General features: G+C 44.4%; 1 protein-coding gene across 5 annotated transcripts in view; it reads right to left on the bottom strand.

The window, feature by feature from the left end:
* NID2 (nidogen 2) overlaps positions 1–20,678 on the bottom strand; it is a 63,598-nt gene that overhangs the window by 24,918 nt on the left and 18,002 nt on the right. For 2 of the 5 annotated variants that reach the window (XM_005561257.4, XM_005561256.4), the window contains 5 exons: positions 13,108–13,257; positions 12,432–12,677; positions 11,014–11,214; positions 9,146–9,376; positions 72–215 (listed from right to left, as the gene is read on the bottom strand). In XM_005561257.4, coding sequence (XP_005561314.3) covers positions 72–215; positions 9,146–9,376; positions 11,014–11,214; positions 12,432–12,677; positions 13,108–13,257 — 972 coding nt within the window. Of the gene's footprint in view, positions 1–71; positions 219–9,145; positions 9,377–11,013; positions 11,215–12,431; positions 12,678–13,107; positions 13,258–20,678 lie in introns of all 5 variants that reach the window. The other 3 variants (XM_065548809.1, XM_015453786.3, XM_045396418.2) reach the window with 2 other exon arrangements.

Genomic DNA, 20,678 nt, shown 5'->3' on the forward strand with positions numbered 1-20,678 from the left:
CAGATATAATGCTGGGAGGGCAGAGGAAGAACAAGGGCTACAAGAAGGAGACACGAGAACATAGCTCTTACCCACACAGTTCCGTCCATCTCCCTGGTACCCAGAGGCGCACTCACAGGTGTAATCTACACCTGTCCCCGGATGGCACCGTGCTGTTGTGTCACACATGTGGCTCCCATCATAGCAAGGATTCACCGGAGTGGGGTCTGAATCCTCTGCTTGAGTAGAGGGGACATAAAAGTACAATCTGGCGATTGGTAAGAGAATGTCACAGATAGAGATAGAAGAGTCCTCGGAACTGACTGCATGTCTGTTTTGTGACACACCTGGAGACCTTACTCAATTATCCATATCCGAAGCTAGGGATTTTCTGCACTTCAGTTTTAAACTCCAGCATGGCTTCCTATTGCCTACCCTACAGACAACTAGTACCTTTACTTGCTTTCAGTAGGTTTGCATCCAGGGAATAAAAACGCCCAACACATCTGTTTTAAAAGTGCTTTTGCTCTATTATTTCCTGTGATTCTTGGGATAATTCTGTGTGGTGAGCTGTTATCCCCATTATGGGTCATTTTCACAGATAAGGAAATTGAGACATGGGAAAATTGCCCAAGCTCACAAAGTCAGGAAGTGGCACAGCAAGGACTCAGACTCCAACTTCCTGGTTCTAAATCTCTCGATCTCTTACTAAAATTCCCAATTTTTATGGGCAAATCCAATTAATTAAAAACATCTTGCTGTTTAAAGATTCCTAAGACTAAACGGGAATGACTTACCCAGTATTTACTCTTCAGGAGTAGCCTGACCGAGGATCCATCTACTCACTAGGTAGCGATTACTTAACAACTGAAACCTTCCCTAGAGAAGTCTATTTTGGCTGAGCATGGTGGCTCATGCCTGTAATCCCAGGACTTTGGGAGGCTGAGGTAGGAGGATCATTTGAGGCCGGGAGTTCAAGACCAGCCTGGGCAATATGCCAAGACCTTATCTCTACTAAAAAAAAGAAAGAAAGAAAATTAGCCGAGCATGGTGGCCCATGCTTGCAGTCTCAGCTACTCCAGAGGGTGAGGCAGGAGGATGACTTGAGCCCAGGAGCTTAAGCTTGCAGTGAGCCACGATTGTGCCACTGCACTCCAGCCTAGGTCACAGAACAAGACCACGTCTTAAAAAGATGTATTTATTTCTACATAATAGTCAATGCTCATTGAGCATTTACGTGTGAGGCACTGTTCTAAACAGACAGAAGAATGCCTGATTACATCCTCTTAACTACATGGTGAGGAAAATATTATCTCCACTTCTGCATCACAGAGAGGCCAAATAACCTGCCCAGAGTAACACCGTCAGAAGAGGTGGATGGAGCTGGAATAAAAGCCTAGCAATCTGGCTCCGTAGCCCATGCTTTCCACCGCTTTGCTGCAACCCTTGCCGAAGGAACTTCATGAAGTTATCTCGTCTACCAATGGCATAGAGGTATTGGAAGGAGTGTCAGATGCTCAGGTAGAATGAATCTATCAACTCGAGCACTTCTGTGTACTCCCAATTCTGCCATGTCAAATGGAAATAAGAATATGTACATTTGCCAATCCTGCTAAAGAAAATTAACAAAACCCAACAGAATATATTTGAAAGGCAGTTCCCCGTTGGCAGGTCTACCCAGTCTCTACTGACTGCATTCCTTCTGCCTTCTCAGTGGGGCCACTGTTCATCATTATTTGAGGTTCTAGCTCAATCTCAGTCCCTAGAATTAACTCTAATCTTAGACTCAAAAAATTTCCAGAGCCCCGGCTAAGCCTGTCAGGTTCTACATTGAGCCATCTCTGCTACGAAGGGGGCTCCATCTAAGTTGTAATAACTCAGGCTTCTGCCTCATACTTCTGTGCCTGAGGCCCTGGTCTTGATAGCCAGCTTAGCATCCTCTGAGTCCCGTGCTGCTTGCCAGTTCTCACTACCCCCAGACACCAGCATCATGGCATCTGTAGGCAGACTCTGGCAGTACTACCCGTTTTACCACCTCCTCCTGGATTCTCTATCATTTCACTCTGACCCATGTCCCCCACCCTGCTTTGTACAGAATCTTCTATTAAAATGGAGAAACAACAACAGGAGAGAATCAGGTTCTTGTCTTATACTGAGCCTTCAGTGAGGACATGACCCTGATGTTCTCCGTTGTAACAGATGCTGACTCAGGAACCTGGTCTATGCTCTCAACTCGGCAACCACAACCCTACTGCTATCGGGGGAGACTTGCCCAAAGTGACTCCTAGTCTAGATCCCAAGTGCTGACTGCTGCAGCCAACCTCTTAGACTGGACTCACTCCCAGTCCTTCAGAGTGTCTGGCATTCTTCCCAGTGCCTGCCCTACTGCCCATGCTATGGCTCTTCCAAGTGCCCTCTCATAGCCTGCTGTGAGCTGCGATGCCTTGGCTGAGACAACCTTGTTTTCTGGCAAACCCTTTCCAACCCACTTTATAAGAAACACCACAGTGCATTCTTGGAGTGGAATATTCCCATATTATTGATTCCCGTATTATTGGCTGAAAATAAGGAGGGCTATGGGGTTTATCCTCAGTTCACCATAATGTTGTTGGCCGGAGTAACAGAATCTTTGCCAAAACAAAGGACCAACAAAAAATTCTAGCACTTTTTAAACCTGATGAACTATGTAAGCATAAGCCTAGCTCCCTGAAGCATGCAGACATCCTTGGAAGTCTGTTCCTCTGGATCTCTTGGCTGACAGGAAGGAGGCACTACGCTGGGGTTGTGGTTGCCAAGTTAACTTGAGCCTAGACCAGGTTCCTGAGTCAGTCCCTCAACAGGTTATAACTGAGGACAAGGTCATGTCCTCATCCATGAGGACCCAATGTAAGACAAGAATATGATTCTCCCCCATTATTGTTTTTCCATTTTAGGCAGATTCTGTACAAAATGCCTGGCATACCCCACCAAAGCAGGAAGTAATCGTCAACATGTTTTAATTTATAGATACTAATGCTTAGCCTTCTTAGTCAGTACTTTCCAGCATCAAAATTTCACCATGGCACATTCCAGCAAAGATTAGTGAGTTCACATGGACATCAAGAGCCTACCACCCTGTTAGGCATTACAAGAAAAAAACAAAAACAAAAACTCAGCTCAAAAGTTGACTTGCAAACTTGGATGGGCTATATTATCCTATCTAAAATTGAGAAGAAAGTATCCCTAATTACTCAATACTGATTTAAAACGTATGTCACTTACAGGATTAGTTCCATAATTTGCAATCCCTAGTGCAGAATGAAAATGTGGAGCCCATGGTTCAAAGTAAAGCATTAAACCAAGCATGGCGCTCTTCTGAGCACTGGGCCCCATTCGCTGAACTTGGCTTCCCAAAACATTTTAAAAATACATTTCTAAAACCATTTCACGACTCCTTCTCTATGACTTGTAAGCTTTTCTCCTATTATAGTAAGTAAAGAACAGCAGTATCCTTCTTAAGACATTTTCTATTTCACCCTCTTAAACTGCTCAACTCTCCAGCAGAGGATCTGGAACTAATTTACTCATTTAATCAAGGGGAAGAGCGGTTTTCCTTAAAGGAACAGTCCGTTCAGCTTCACTGCACGGCCCTCTGCCCAGAGCCTCCTCAACTTGCCAAAACGACCATTGAAGTGGAAGGACAGGAAGGATTTTTGGATCCTGTTTTATGACCCCCACAAAACGACGAGAAAAAAAAAAAAAACGGCTAGCTCACACTTAAAGCTCAAACAATTGGTGGGGGGTGGCACTGCTGGTTGGGAAGTCAACGAGGGACAGAGGCTTCGATTACTCACTGGGAAAGACACCCCAGTTCTGCAGCCTTGCCCTGGGAAATTGTGCCACAGCCACATCAGGTGTGGACAGCTGTGCTGTTTCCCATGAATTCCAACCAGATGATAGCTCCCTCCGGAAAAAGTGAGCAGTTCTTAGGAAGATACTGCTATGCACCAACAGGGGAAAGAAAAAACTTGTCTGTTGGTGTTTCTTTTTTGTTGTCTTTTTTTTCCTCCTATTCAGGTAGAACGAACAGTACTGCTGTGGGTGGATGAAGTAGGGTTCAAACACAAAGGGTTTAAAAGACACACATTGCCTCTTTTAAAGTTTGGTCTAAATTATGAGGCAGTCATGAGGCCAGTGTGGAATATCAGAGCCATGAGGGGTAAGGGTGTGCATACTGGAGCCAGTGCCCTTGAGTCCCAGCTCACCACTTACTATGACCAGGCAAATTACTTCATTTCTATACCTCAGTCTCATTATCTGTAAAATGGGATAACAACCCCACCCCTACCCCACCATTGGGTAGAGGTCGCTGTGGGGATTAAATGAGTTAATTCATGTAAGGTGCTTAGAACAGTACTTGGCACCAAGTAAATCATCCTTTGACATTACTTGACTGGGGTGATAGGGAAAATCATAAAATTCTAAAGAAAACAAGCAACTTGGTACCTGCCAGTTTGCTTTCTCTGATCCTTTCTTACTCTCATTTGGTATGTCTTCTAGGAAAAATATACCCAGAGATACATCTTTTTCCTAAATGGTTCCAGAATCTGAATGGGACTCCGTAGCCTAGGAGATTATTTCACGAACGGTTGCTTTTACAGATCAGATGCCTACACCCAACACAGGGCTGACCCGGACATTTAAAGGTAAAGACCATTCTCCCCAGTAGTTTTAAATCTCTCATTGAGAAATCTAGTACAGCAATCTTTCCCTTTCTAACTTACATGTTCCCCTAAAATCAACTCACATTTTCATGTGTTCATTTGCTACCTTACAATCCCATCTCTGGGCACCCAGTGCCTACATTCCCAACCAAGTTTCTTAAAACCAATCAACCAAACCACCTTGGGATTCTCATTACAAGTCACTTCCACATCCTAGAAAAGAGTCCCGTCTTGATACCTTAATCTTGTCCTATTGCTGAAGCAACACTTCTTTATTGAGCCTGCTGAGGCTTAAGGAGCCCTCAGCTCCAGTAACAAAGCACAGAACTGTGTATTACTTACAGATTCACCTCGCTGAGGAGCTAACTCTGGGCTCAACAGTTTCAATACAGTGGCTGTGAATGAAGATGGTTTTTTTCTCCTTGTGTGGCTCTCACATTCCAGGGGAAAACATGACCTGGTTTTCAGAACTAAATGTCCCCTTGATCTGACAAAGCCACTCCCCATCTGTAGAGTTCCCTGACTTCACAAGCTCATCCTCTGGCTTTCTTGAAACATTTTTTAATAATTAAGACCTTGGTTTTTAGGATGGTTTTACATTTAGAGAAAAATGGAGCAGGAAGTACAGAGCTCCCATATCCCCCCCGCCCACAATGTGCAGTTTCCCCTATTAACATTGTGCATTAGTGTGGTGCATTTGTTATCCCCGATCAATATTGATACATTATTAACTAATGCCCATAGTCTGCAGTAGGGCTCTCTTGGTGTTGGACAGTTCTATAGACTGACAAACACATAATGGCCTATTACAGTATCGTACAGAATAATTTCACTGCCCTAAAAATCCCGTGTTCCACCCATGCATCCTTCTCCTCCTTCCTCCCGAACCACTGGCAAGCACTGATCTTTTTACTGTCTCTAGAGTGTAACCTTTTCCAGAATGTCACAGTTAGAATGATTCTGTATGTAGCCTTTATCAGACTAGCTGTTTTCACAGAGCAACATGCTTTTAAGTTTCCTGCATGTCTTTCTGTGGTACGATATGCTTAGAACATTTTAAAATCAGTCTTCACAGGTGAGGCTAATGGTCATTGAAATTTGAGAACCACTGCTTATTTTGAGACAGGTCTTGTTATGTGGCCAACACTGGTCTCAAACTCCTGGGCTCAGGTGATCCTCCCATCTCAGCCTCCAGAGTATCTGAGATTACAGGTACAAGCCACTGTGCCCGATGAGAATGGTTTTAGAGTTTTGTTTCTAATACTGTTTGCTTCTATTTTTATTTTTTGAAGCAGAGTCTCTCTCTCTCACACAGGCTGGAATGCAGTGGCACAATCCCGGCTCACTGCAACCTCCGCCTCCTGGGTTCAAGCAATTCTCCTGTTCCAGCCTCCTGAGTAGCTGGGACTACAGGCACAAGCCACCACACCTGGCTAATTTTTGTGTGTGTATATATTTATATATTTTTTATTTTCTTTTGTAGAGACAGGGTTTCGCCATGTTGGCCAGGCTGGTCTTGAATGCCTGACCTCAGGTGATCCACCCACCTCAGTCTCCCAAAGTGCTGGGATTACAGGCATAAGCCACCATGCCCAGTCTTCAATTGAGATGTAATTCATATACCATACAATTCATCCATTTAAAGTACATAATTAAACAATTTAGTATATTCAGTGTTATACAACCATCACCACAATCAATTTCAAAACATTTTCATCACCCCCAAAATTAACCCTGTACCCTGTAGCTATTAACTCCCTATTCCCTCATTATTTCTTAGCCCTGGGCAACCACAATATGCTTTCTATGTATATGGATTTGCCTATTTTGGATATTTTATATAAATGTAACCATTTAGTGTGCTGTCCTTTGTCACTGGCTACCTTCACTTAAAGTTTTCAGAGTTCATCCATGTTGTTGCACATATCCGTACTTCATTCCTTTTTATGGTTGAATAATATTCCAGTATATGAATATATTTTTTGGTGTCCATTCATCAACTGATGGACACGTGTGTTGCTTCTACCTTTTGGCTATTATGAATAATGCCACTATGAATATACACAAATCAGTTTTTATAGGGACCTACGTTATTTCTTTTGGGTATATAGGGAGGAGTAGAATTGCTCCATTAAATGGCAACATCGTGTTTCACTTTGAGAAACTGCTATTTTCTGTTTTTCACAGTAGCCACGTCATTTTATAATCACATCAGCAACGTATGAGGGTTCCGAGTTTTCCACGTTCTAGCCAACACTTATTACCCGTTTTTTGATTATACTCAACCACATGAGGTAAAGTAGTATCTCATTGTGGTTTTGATTTGCATTTCCCTGATGACTAATGATGCTGAGCATCTTCACACATGCCCATTGGGTGGGTATCTGTATATCTTTCTGGAGAAAGGTCATTGCAGATCCTTTGCCCATCTTTTAGTTAGCTTGTTTCTGAGTTGTAAGAATGCTTCATATACTCTAGAACAAGTCTTATTAAATACATGATTTACAATACTGTCTTCCCATTCTATGGGTTGTGTTTTCACTTTCTTAATAATGTCCTTTGAAGCACAATTTTTTTTTTTTTTTTTGAGACAGAGTCTCGCTCTGTCTCCCAGGCTAGAGTGCAGTGGTGCGATCTCCACTCACTGCAAGCTCCGCCTCCCAGGTTCACGCCATTCTGCTGCCTCAGCCTCCAGAGTAGCTGGGACTACAGACACCCACCACCATGCCCAGCTAATTTTTTGTATTTTTAGTAGAGACGAGGTTTCACTGTGTTAGCCGGGATGGTCCCCATCTCCTGACCTTGTGATCCGCCCACCTCGGCCTCCCAAAGTGCTGGGATTACAGGCGTGAGCCACCAAACCTGGCCTGAAGCATAAACTTTTAAAATGTTGATGACACCCAGTTTATTTTGCTGTTGCTTGTGCTTTTAGTGTCGTACCTAACAAACCATTACCAAATTCAAAGTCACAAAAATTTACCCCCAATGTTTTTTCTAAAAGTTTTAGCTCTTACACTTAGGTCTGTTGGTCCATTTTGAGTTGATTTTTGGATATGCTGTGAGGTATAGGGTTCAACTTCATTCTTTTGTATGTGGTCACTCAGTGGTCCCAGCACCATAGTTAACAGTTTAAAAGACTATTCTTTCTCCATTGAATTGTTATGGCACTGTTGTTGAAAAAGCAATTGACTTTTAATGTGAGTGTCTATTTCTGGGTTCCCACTTCTATTCCCTTGATCTGTACGTGTATTCTTATACCAGGACCACATTGTCTTGATTACTCTACACTTCGAGTTTGAGAAATATGAGTCTGACTTTATGCTTCTTTTCCAAGATTGTTTTGGCTATTCTGGGTTCTTTGAATTTCCATATAAATTCTAGAATCAGCTTGCCAATTTCTGCAAAGAGCCAGCTGAGATTCTCATAGGGTTTATGTTGAATTAATAAATCAATTCAGGAAGTATTCACATCTTAACCATATTAAGTCTTCCAATCCATGAATATGGAACGGTCTTCCCATTTATCTGGGTCTTAACTTTTTTCCAAAAAATGTTTTGTGGGATGCAATGTACAAGTACTGCACTTCTTTTTAAAAATTTCTCTCTTTTTGAAACAATTTCTTAATCTTCGGTTTGCTTATTGCTACTATAAATGCAATTAATTTGGTACTGATCTTGCATATCCTGTAACATTGCTGAACTTGTTCTTTAGTTCTAATAGTTTTTTAGTGAATTCCTGAGATTTTCTACATAAAATGTCATCTGAAACTAATTTTACTTTGTCCTTTCCAATTTAGATGGCTTTTATTTCGTGTTCTTGCCTAATCACCCTGGCTAGCACTTCAAGTACTGAATTGAATAAAAATGGCAAGAGCAGACATCCCTCTCTTGTTCCTGAGCTTCAGGGAAAAGCATCCAGTCTTTCACCAGTAACTCTAATGTTCTGGGGATCGTGGAGGGGGAGGTTAGACATCAAGTTCCATGATGTTTTGTTTTTCCAGGTACTAGCTCTTTGCCCCACCTTGGTTTTGGATGAAATTCTCCTCATCTGTTTTAGCTAAAATGTCACTTTCGTGGTGATATCTCTCCTCAATCTTCAAACTAGACTCATAGTTCCCTGCACTTATCACACTTGTAACAAATACTTGTCAGCATTGCTCTCCCTAATTCCAGTCCACCTTGTTCACAGGTATATTCCCGATTGGCACACACAGTTGGGTATCGCTCTAAACCAGCCTCACATACCATGCTCTATTTCCTGACTTTGGCAGGGACACTGTTCCCTGCCCTAAAACTCTTTTCTGCCTGTTTCCAACTCAAGGGCAAGGATCTGTTCTATTCATCCTTATACCTAGCACCTAACACAGCCTGGCACTAGGTAACCCTTAGTAACCTCTGTGAATCATTTTAACTCTACTTAAAAGGATGTCATTTTTACCCAACAACAAAAAAAGGAAACCTTACCTTCAACCGGGCCAATCTGATTGGTCACAGCAAATCTAAGCACTCTTTCTTCATCATTATACAAGGCAAAGACCCGGTCCACACTCAGCTGCTGGGTGGTAGGGAAGGCTGGGCGTCTGGGGGCGTGCCTGCACACCTGGTAAGTGATGTTCTGGTGGATGCGGTAGGACCATGTTTGGTTGATTGCACCAAAAGTCAGAGAGTAGTCTCTGGAACTTGTAGAGGTCACAGCTGCAATAAACACATTGGTAGTTTTTTAAAAAATATTAAATAAAGACATTTTCATGTGGGGTGGATTTTTCTGCAGAGGTTTTCATCTAATTCTTGGAGTGTGTTCCCTTGGGAACTTCCTGAGTTTATATGAAAAAATTTGCAAGGAAATCCCAAAAACCTGAGTGGATGCAAAGCCACAGTGCTGAGGGGGAGAAGGCACTACAGTTGTCCGTGTTATTATATGCAAATAAGTGTTACTGAGTGCCAGTCATGCCAAGGGTGCTCTATACATACTGCCTCGTTTCCTCCTCACAACAGCCTGGTGAGATGGGCACTGAATTGTGTGATCAGAGGCTCACAGAGGTTAAGTAGCCTAAGATGCAACGCTGCTTCATGGTAGAACTGAAAATGAAACTCACACTGGTTTAACTCTACACCCTAAATTTTAAACCAATCCATCCTCTACATTGCACAGAAGTGACGACTTCCAACACCTCGCACTTCAGTAAATCTGAAGGATTCCAGAGAAAGGAAAGGGTTGTCTCTCACAATCTGAGTCTAGGAGTCAAGCCCAGGTCAGTGATCTGGACACTGACCATTTTGTTCACAGCCCAGGTCGCTGCTTCCCATTGTCTTCCCTACATCTCCTGCCAGGCTGCCAGCTCTCGGCATAGGAGCAGCAGGGGTTAGAGGAAAGGCATAACTCAGTCCAGATTGCTGTACTGCACAACAGCAACTGTGATAGAGGCCGCATCCTGTATGCAGGTAGTATTTTCACAGAACACATCACGCTTCACACACATTATTGACCATGTAACATAGAAAAAACATTTTTAGTTCCATGCTAAAGATGAGAAAATACATTCTCAGATATTAAGAGGCCTTTCCCTACAGATATTAAATGGCAAATCCAGGATATGTTATCTTTTGACTCCAAATCTAGCATTAGTTTTATAATAAAATACAGCATCTCTGTGTTTTTGGTTTTGTTTTTGAGATGGAGTCTCGCTCTGTCACCCAGACTGGAGTACAGTGGTATAAGCTCGGCTTATTGCAACCTCAACTTCCTGGGTTCAGGCAATTCTCCTGACCCAGCCTCCCAAGTAGCTGGGATCACAGGAGCATGCCACCACACCCGGCTAATTTTGTATTTTTAGTAGAGACAGGTTTCGCCATGTTGGCCAGGCTGGTCTCAAACTCCTGACCTCAGGTGATCAACCTGCCTCAGCCTCCCAAAGTGCTGGGATTACAGGCGTGAGCCACTGCACCGGGCCTCTGATTTTTAAAGCAACCTGAACTCATCAGCTGAAACAAGCTGAGACAAATTCCAATAATCAATATTTTTCCATGTTGCAGAAAGTAGGATGGTTAAAAACTGTATATAATTATACCATCCCTACCCACCCCATGGACAATGTTGCTATTGATTTTATTATTTGAAAGTACTAGGTAGGGATATAGATATTGTGTATAGCAGCCAGCATTCTGCTCACTTACACATTTTCTTATAACAATAAGAGTAATAACATAGAGCTCATTTTATGTTCCATGCACTGTTCTAGGAACATGGCATATAAGTCATTTAAGCCTTGTATCTATCTTGTAAGATGGGCATAATCCCCATTTTACAGATGTGAAGACTGGGTTATACATACTGGAGTCTGAGTAGTGGTACAGCTCCTTGTAGGGAGAGATGTGGGCTGTGAAATTTGCTGGGATGTAAGGCACCTGGCCTTGAATGTTGGTCTTAATGCTCAGATAGTTCTCTGGGTCAAGTCCCTCAGCAGTTTGAGTGATATGAACCCTCTCCTCTCCTGGGTAGAATGTAACTTCCATGTCATGGGTAAAGGCAGCACCTGGAGATGAAAAACATTCAGCATAGGGCTGAAAAGAGGTTGTGCTTAAACAGTTACCAATACATACCGCCCCCTCCCAATTTCTACTGCTGTTGGAGATCGTGCCTAAGGAGATTATCTGATACTGAGAGTAAACACTGTCAGCTGTTGATTCCATAAGTTCCCAAACTTTTCCATTGAAGAATATGGTTTCATCCTGCCTTACCTCACCCAACTTCTCTTTAAACAAGCTTGTATTCTGTGAGAAATACTCTTGGGAACGCCCTTGACTTTTCTCTAAGGTTGCTAGACTTAGCAAAAAACATATAAGCCTAACAACAACAACAACAACAAAAAAAACCACCCAAGACATTCAGGGTTTTTTGTTTGAATTTCAGATAAGTATGTCTCATGCAATTATACTAGAAAATTGTTTATCTGAAATAGAAATTTAACAAGGTGTGCCCTATTTTATCTACTTTTGACACAAGGGCTTTATTCAAATTTTGATTAAAGGCAAGAACCTATGAACAGCCACTGAGCTCTGCAGTTAAAGATGGGGGAAGAACTTCTCACAAAACTATTTTTCATGCAATAAAGATAAAACCACTAGGAAACAAGTTTTCAAGTGGGAAGGTGAGAATCCAAAAAATATCTTCTAAAATCCTTGTTGTCAATGGGTGGCCTTTCCAGCAGCACTGGTACCTCCTAGGAGCTTGGTAGAAAAGCAAAATCACAGACCCCTTACCCCAGGCCTGCTGAACCATAATTCACATTTTGACAAGACCTCCAGGTGATGTGTGCAGGTGCAAGTCTGGGGCGCACCCCCCTATACTATTATAGGTTGCAGAGCTGGGAGAAGGGCACCCCTTCACCATGAAGTAAAATCATCCCCAGGTGCCCCAAGTACCATTTGACAGATCTGTGCATAATTTTAAAAGCCTGACAAATATGCTTCAATGAATTGGAGTAAGAGGACACAAATGTTCTGAATGGAATCATCCTGTTTCTCAGAACAGCTGGGAGAACATTTAGAAGAAATCACTGCCTTTCAAAAATCAGTGATGTGAGGTCAAACCATTCCCAGCAACCTCTGGCCAGAGAACTACACACATGTGGCTCTAGAACGTTAAACAAGTGATTCCTCTTTCACTGTGTAAAGGCCTAAAGACATTGCCCCAAGGAGCACCACTGCCAAAGCAACACTGACTACCGACTTTCTCAGAGACCCTACTCACCTGCGAGGCTGAAGCCGTTCTCAGAGCCAGGTTTTTCTAAAGCAAAGAGCCAGCCAAACAGGCCTCCAATTGGTGTGAGCGGGAGGAGGGCCTGGGCTGCTGGCTGTGGGATGTGGCTGATGGCTGTGTAGGCTCTGCCGTCATTGCCCACGACATACGCATGCAGGTCCACGTCAGTGAAGTGCACAGGTGTATGGCCCACGCGGAGGTGGCCACTCACTTTCCCATTCACTCGGTGAGGTGCCCCTAAAAGACAGCAAATCCAGTTAAGCTTGGGCATCATCCTGGCTAGAGATAAGTGTACACAGGTATAATTATTCCATTGACAACTTCCAAAACTCACTCTTTAGCAAGTCGCTTTAATGATTTCCTAACCAACCAATTATCCATATATGAAACAGTCCTGCCTCCAGTCTGTTTTCTCCCCTCCTCCTTCTCTCCACTACAACTTTGGCTCTAAGGAGCTGGTAGAAGGAAGCATTTCTGGATAATCCTCAAATTGAGAATCAGCCCAAACCAGTTCATTCCTCTAACATTTATTAAGCACCTCCAAGTTGATAGCACTCTGATTTAAGTAGTGGAGATGTTTGGTCCATAAAGCAGAGCTCACAGTGGTAGCTGGAAACAGGTAAGCAGCAGGAATAGACACACAGGAGTTCCCAGTCCCAGTAATTACCTTCGGGCAGACAGTGCTTCCCATTTCCATAAAACTTGGATTGGCAGTGGCAGCAGAAGCCAGTGGCATAGTCCGTGCAGAAGGCATGCCGGGAGCATTGTCTGTGGTTGTGTTCACAGGTTTCCTTGTTGGCAGCATTATATGTGAAGACTGAAAAATAAAACAAACTTGCCTTAAAAGGACTAAATGATTCCAATGTCATTGCTGCATCAGGGACACAGCATCCACTCCACAGAAGCAGTTTACATCATAACAAACAGTTTTTGATGTTTAAGAGACTGGGGTAACATTCAACCCAAGGGAATTAACCTGCTTTGTCTGCTGGCAAGAAGAATTGCTTACTGCTCCCAGCTGGGTCTCATTGCCGAGTTGGTGAACGAAGATGAGGCTGCACCCGTGGGTTTGAGCGCAGTAAATGAAAGCGAACCAGTAAGTACGCGTTAGGTTAAACTTCATGAAACCACTATTTTTGTGGGTCAAAAAGGGCTAAATATCAGCACTTTTATATGGTTCAACCTAAAGACATCCTGAGAGGAGGACATAATAGAGAAGCTAACAAATGTCTTATGTCTAACCATCCTTCTTTCAGGTAACACTGAACTTAATAGCTGGTCTCACTACCAAGATTGTTTTGAGGGAAGGGTCTTAAAAAACACATGCACCTACCTCAAAGAAAGGGCATGAGGAGAAGGGGACGGAGGAGGGCAAAGCAACAGGGATTCAAGCTATTAAAATGCCCTATGCCCTCGGCAGGGTTTAACTATGATAGGTATGGTACAAGCATGATTTCCATGCAATAGCAGACAGCTTGGGCCCCACTCGCAGATCTTCCAGAAATTACGGAGGACCAAGATAAGCTCAGTGCTCCAGCAGCTGTTGCTTCCATCTCCTACTTATTCTACCCATTAAAAGAAGAGGGCCATCTGTGCTGCAAAGAAATGGGGAAACTGGAACAAACGCCATGGTTCATAAAGGAAATGGCCAAGAGGGTAGGGTGTGGCGGGGGTTGTGGATGGACAGGGGGGTGCTTTCTCGAGGACACTGGGGAATATGCCAATCCCAAGCATAGCCACCAGGAGGCCTAGTGGCTGCACACACCTCTGCCTCCGCATCTCCAGGAGGTGGAGTTGGCTGGAGACTCCAGGAGCATGCTGTTTAAGCAGGGATGGCATGGAATTCTAGCTTGAGACACTGATGCTAGTGTGAAGGAGGACACCCTACTCTTAGGGAAAACCAAGTGGTAGTTGTGTTTCAGGTCTATCTGGAAAGGAGACAGAAGTGGAAGGAAGAAATCCAAAGATCAATCTTTACCCAGTATTCCCAGGGAGAACAGAAAGCAAAGGAACTAAGGAGATATAGCATCATATAGGTAACAATGTCACCAGGATCAAGCCTTCCATCAGCAAATTAAAATGTAACAAAGTTAACACTTAAATAGCGCTTAACATATACAGGCTTTACGTTTATTAACTCTTAATTTACACAACAACCCTAGGTAGCAGGGACTCTGTTGTTGTTGAGACAGGGTTTTGCTCTGTCAGCCAGGCTGGAGAGCAGTGGTGCAATCTCGGCTCACTGCAACCTCGACTTCCCAGGCTCAAGCGATCATCCTACCTCAGCTTTTTGAGTAGCTGCAGCCACAAGCGTGCACCACACCTGCCTACTTTGTTTTTCAGTAGGTGTGGGTTGGTTGGGGGGAGGGGTCTCCCTGCATTGCCCAGGCTGGTCTCCGTCTCGAACTCCTGGGCTCAAGTGATCTTCCCACCTAGGCCTCCCAAAGTGTTGGGATTACAGGTGTGAGCCACCACTCTGGTCAGGGACAATTTTTAACCTGTTTGCAGTTAAAGCTGAGGCACAGTGGACTAAAGTGCCTGAAGTCACAAAGGCAGTGCGTAGCAAAGGTGGGATCTGAACCTAGGACATCTAGCTCGAGAATCTTAACTGCTGCTCTCCACCACCCCTTCACTGGGAGCCAAGTACGGAGATCATGAGCACTAGGTTAGGGATGCCCACTAGATTAGGGATGACCACGTGTCTGGGGTTCATCAGCACAGACTTCAAGTATAATTCGAGTCATACTTTATAAACCGGGTTTAATGATAGAAGCAAGCAGGGAAGATTATCTAGATGAATATTACAGCATGCTGAAAAACAGCACAGGTAAGAAATGAGAGTAGCAGCAGCGGCATTAACTTTTGGACAGTACTGGAGAGCTGCCTGCAGATCCTTGGGAAAGCAGCAAGCTGAGGGTTGGCAGGACAGACAGTGTCGGTTCAAGTGGAAAATCTGATTGGAACATAGTAGGAATGAAGTTATGACTCAAGATTTAGTATAGGGCCTTGATGACTTGGCTAAGAAATTCCAGTTTGATAAAAATAGGAAATTAGGCATGACTCAACTTTATTTAAACAAGAAAATGACAAGCTTAACTTAAATAGAAAATGATATAAAACTCAAGGCAGAACAACAACAAAAAAAACCCAGGATGGATTATGGTAAAATAGATGGCTGTGAAGAAAACTATCACTATTAAGGGAAAAAAAAAATTTGGAGTGAAAAGAAATGAATGTAACTTGGATGTGTCAAAACCTCAGGTTTCTACAGCTCAGAAATTCACAACTAAGTGTAAGGAAGCAGCTCCTGGAGGGACTCGCACACTCACACTCACCAGTGTGCTCATGGCTTAAAGGCCATCAGGACTTTCTCCCAGAGCGCAAGGAATGGGGACTGCAGAAAGCGCCCAGCTCTAGGACTCAACCTCAGCCCTCCCTCAGGGGCTCTGTGGAGACTGCAAACTGTCTTTCAGCTTCCTCATCTCTAAAATAAGTAGAACACCTTTTCCTCACACCTGCATTGCCAGAAGTCGCATTTCTTCTTAATGCACTTCTGAACGCCAAGTAAAAAGGCAATCTGCTACAGGTCTAAAGAGCAGCCATTTGGTCGGGCGCGGTGGCTCACGCCTGTAATCCCAGCACTTTGGGAGGCCGAGGGGGGCTGAAATCAGGACCATCCTGCCTAACACGGTGAAACCCCGTCTCTACTAAAAATACAAAAAATTAGCCGGGCGTGGTGGCAGGCGCCTGTACTCAGGAGGCTGAGGCAGGAGAATGGCGTGAACCCGGGCGGCGGAGCTTGCAGGGAGCCAAGATCACGCCACTCACTGCACTCCAGCCTGGGCGAGAGTGCGAGACTCCGTCTCAAAAAAAAAAAAAAAAAAAAAAGTGCAACCATTTTCAGAAAATTCAGATAGAAATCAATCCAAACTCTACACTCTGTTCCACCCACAAATTAAGGAAACAACAGGCACGGATTGTATCCTATTTCAGTTATTCTGTGAAGCCTTATTCTGCAACCCAATTCTCATTCTAAGGCTGAATTATGAAACAGGGAGAGTGAAGATGGAGGACAGACAGTATAGATATGGAGAGTTAAACTAGGTGGAGTCATAGCTTTTATCTAAGTAAAAAGAGACAGCGCGATGCAGCCAGCAACCTACAAGTGCAACTGTGCAAAGGTTTATAAATAGATTGGAAGCTGGACTACATTTTTCTATCATAGAAAAAGAAATTATAACAATGAGTAGGCTCCCATGACAGGCTATTATGAGACTTAAACTGTAATTACAATGGGTTAACTAGTTCCTGGTAAGCTAACCTGGGAGTCTTTTTAAACAGTTTTTTGTGGGATATTGTATTTTTAGGATGATACTTACTGAGCCAAGAACACACACTCTCTCTTTCAGCTTCATAACAGCCACAGGAAGGAAAGACGAAGGATCAGCCCCTAATCTGGGGGGCAGGCAAGGCTCCATTTATAATCCCTCTGCCACGCCTGCCTTCATGCCCACGTGCACACACAGGTTTGCACACTTAGCATTTACAATGGCAGCTTGTTAGGTGAAAGGTAAATGCTTCTCACAATTTTTGTTCATTCATTCACTAATTCAACAAATATTTACTGAGTATTCACTATAGACCTGGCCTTAGTCTAGAAACTGGGGACATGGCAGGCAGCAAAAGAGACAAAAATTCACATCCCAGCAGTAGTCAATAAACAGGTAAATTACTTAGTGGGGTGGATGTGTAAGAGCTGTGCAAAGAAACACAGCAGAGAAAGACAAGAGGGTGGGAGGGGGCAGGTGTACATGGCTCTTTTAAATAGCACGGTCAGGGAAGACCCCGGGAGAAGGTGACTGAGCAGAGGCCAGGAGGTGTGGGAGTGAACCCCACAGATGAGGGGAGGCGGGGTGCTGTGTCAGGCAGGAGGGGTGTGTGGGCATGTGGGAGGGATGGTGAGAGGAGAGGTGGCCTGGGTCATTCAAGCAGGGTCTCAGAGGTCACAGGAAGGGTCTGGGCTTTCATCTGAGTGAGATGGGAAGCACTAGATGTTCTGAAGGTGGAACCAAGAAGGTTTGCTGGTGGATTGGATGTGGGATGATAGTCCTGATATGGGAAACCAAAAGGGTGGGGCTGCCAGTTACTGAGATAGGGAGACTGAGGAGGAGCAGGTTTGTGGGGTTCAGTTCTGACAACAGCATGAGGCATCAAGGAAATTCACCAAGGGGTGAATAACAACTTACACCCTCAGCACAGCACCATGCAGTCCTTCACATGGAGAGCTGCATTTCTCCCGGTGGATTCCAGGGACCATGGCATCAGGATCACCTGAGGTTTCTGTTAAAAATGCAAATTCTGAGGGCCCACCTTAGACCTACCAATTCCACTCTCTGGGTGCATCCTAGCAATCTACACTTTAGCCACCCCACAAGTGATTCTCACACCAATTGATGTTGATAGAAGGCTTGGGATACTCACAAGCCTTGGATTTCTGAGCTAGGTGTTGCTCATTAATGTCGTTAACAAATTTAATCTGAGCAATTAGCAGCGCCTGGGGTGGGTAGAATGTTAGGAAATGCTCTTGTGCTCATTCCTGGCCATCTGAGAAGCAGAGCTCGGCCCACTTGGGCATCCATCCACAAGAATACCACGTGAAGATTCTTTAGTGAAGGTAACAGATGCACAGCAGCCAGATAGCCCTTCCCTGAAGAAGGGGGAGACCTGGAGCTAGAACAGTGCTTGAGCCCATGTGCAGCTATTTATCCAGGGCAAGAAAAGCCAGACCTCCAGCCGACGTGACTGCTCAAATTTCTAGGGGAATTGCAGTGAAACTCAAAGAGGCTGAACTTCTTGAAGGCTGGGAATCAAGATCTGGATCCCAGCTAGATGAGATGTGCAATGAACACATCCAAGGAAAAGTGGCACTTTTTCTTTTCGGTGGTCATTTGTATGTCCCTTCCTATCGTGGCTTTGAGTGTATTTTCATGCACTTCTTCCTATTCTAGTAAGATATTATCTCCATTTTATCGATGAGAAAATTGAGGCCCACAGAGATTAATCTTCTGGCTCTAAATCCCATCAGATTGAGGGGGCATCAGAAACACTGAAGTGCAGAGGAATATGGCAGGGTCGGACAAGAGGGTGAGAGAGGGCAGGTGCACTTGGCTCTTTTAAATAGTATGATCAGGGAAGACCTTGGGAGAAGGAGACATTTGGGCAGAGGCCTGGAGGAGTCGAAGGGAGTGAGCTGACTTAAAAATGCAGATTCTGGTTCAGAAGGTAGAGGAGGGGCTTGGAAATCAGTGTTTTTAACTATGTTCCCAGCTGAGTGAGAGGAGGGTAGATGAGACCCCACACTTTGAGAAATACAGTTTCTAGTCCATGGCCTCCTCTGGGACCCACACTCTTCTAGGAAGCTCCTGCCATGGAGAGTCAGACCATAAAGAGGTCTGCTGGCACCTCAGGGCACAGCGGGAAGGTGGAGGCCGGCCAGGTTTGAATGAGCTCATTTTGTCACGCATTTGTTAACTGAGGTTTGATAGTTGCTAAAGGATTCTTAACGTGAAGACTTTTTAAATCTCACTTTTTTTTTCCATTTAATGCTTTTTTTTTTTTTTTTTTTTAACTTTTCTCATGTCCTTAATAGAAAGAAAAATGGGGTGGGGATACATCAGAGGAAAGAAAGAAATGCCCTGCCAAAGGACTTGAGACTTGTCCTAACTGGGAGTTTGTAACAAAATTCTCCTCTGCACTTGTTCTGAGCCACCTTTCAATCTTCATTTTCCCAGAAACACTTAAGCACTTGTCTGCAGCCCTTGGCCAGCCTGCCCTTCTTCACGGAGGGCCCTGGCCCAGCCACAGGGGAGGTTCCATGGTGTGGACCGGGTTCACTGGGCCAACACAGAGGGACACGGGAGGCTTCGTGCACAGGGCTGCCTCAGGACAGCTGGAGCGACTATGAACAATTTTTACTGCTACCTCAAACAAAAAGAATGGGCATTTTCACTGCAGGACAAATTCTTCTAAGTTTTTCCATCTCCCAGAATGACAGACTAGTTAGGAAAACCATATCCAACTTTATAATGAAAAAACAGTGGAAAGCTTTTTCATCCAGTTTTCATGTTTGTTTAATTTTGATGTATGTGTGTGGCATGTAACGATGCTGTTGGCAAACAGTGATCAGGTCCCTGGGGGTGGCCTTTTACAACTGCTGGCATGACACTAACAGGCTCTCTTCACTTCTGGTGAAGGGAGAGGGGCCCTACCAGGGAATCTCCTCATACAGGTGTCTTCACAGGTATTGGGGGCGGTGGGGACTCCTGGTCGCAGACCCTCTGCAACCTGGAGGTGCACCCAGCGGATGGTCTTTGGCACCTGGAGGGTTGCACCGGCAGCAGAACCTGCTTGAATTCTTCTCAGGGTGGAAGTCGAGCTTGCAACATGCTCCTGTAGCCTTTCCCAAGGCCAAAAGTGGAGTGGGACTACAAGAGGTTTCTGAAAGCCAGGTGTCCCTCCTCCTAACTCATCATGCAGACTGAGATTAAATTAAGCTGCATATAGCACCACCTCAGCAGGCTTAAGAATAACTAAGACCCCTATTGGTAAACCTCATTCCTTTCTACTCACAACACAGGCAGTCCCATGGTCCCAGGCAACTGAAGCCCTCACTGCCAACTCTCTCACCTCACTGCCTTCATCAACCTTTGTCTCTGTCTCTCTCACTCCCTTCCTCCCTCCTCATTCCCACCTCTGCACCTCCGCTCTTGTCACTTCTCTGTTCATGTTCTCACAAATTCTTCCTTTCATACTCCGACCCCAGGCCTGGCTCAAGCCCCTCCTTCCTCACAATGACTTCCCCAACAGCAGTGACGCTCCTGGACAGTGCCTTTGACTCTGTGTCACCCTACAGCTTTCTCTAATTTCTTCATGGCTTTGTTGCAGTCTTTGCCCTTGCTAGAAAAGTCGCTAAGTATTCCCAAGCTCAGTTTCCATCTCTGTAAAATGGGAAGGATGATAGTGCCTATCTTACAGGACAATTTTTTTTTCAGACAGTATCTCTCTCTGTTGCCCAGGCTATGCAGTGGCACAATCATGGCTCACTGTAGCCTGGAACCCTTGGGCTCAAGTGATCCTCCCACTTCAGCCTCCTGAGTAGCTAGGACCACAGGTGAGCACCACCACACCTGGCTAATTTTTTAAATTTTTTATAGAGACGAGATCTCCCTATGTTGTCCA

The sequence above is a fragment of the Macaca fascicularis genome, chromosome 7 (genome assembly GCF_037993035.2).
Source record: "Macaca fascicularis isolate 582-1 chromosome 7, T2T-MFA8v1.1".
Taxonomy (NCBI): domain Eukaryota; kingdom Metazoa; phylum Chordata; class Mammalia; order Primates; family Cercopithecidae; genus Macaca; species Macaca fascicularis.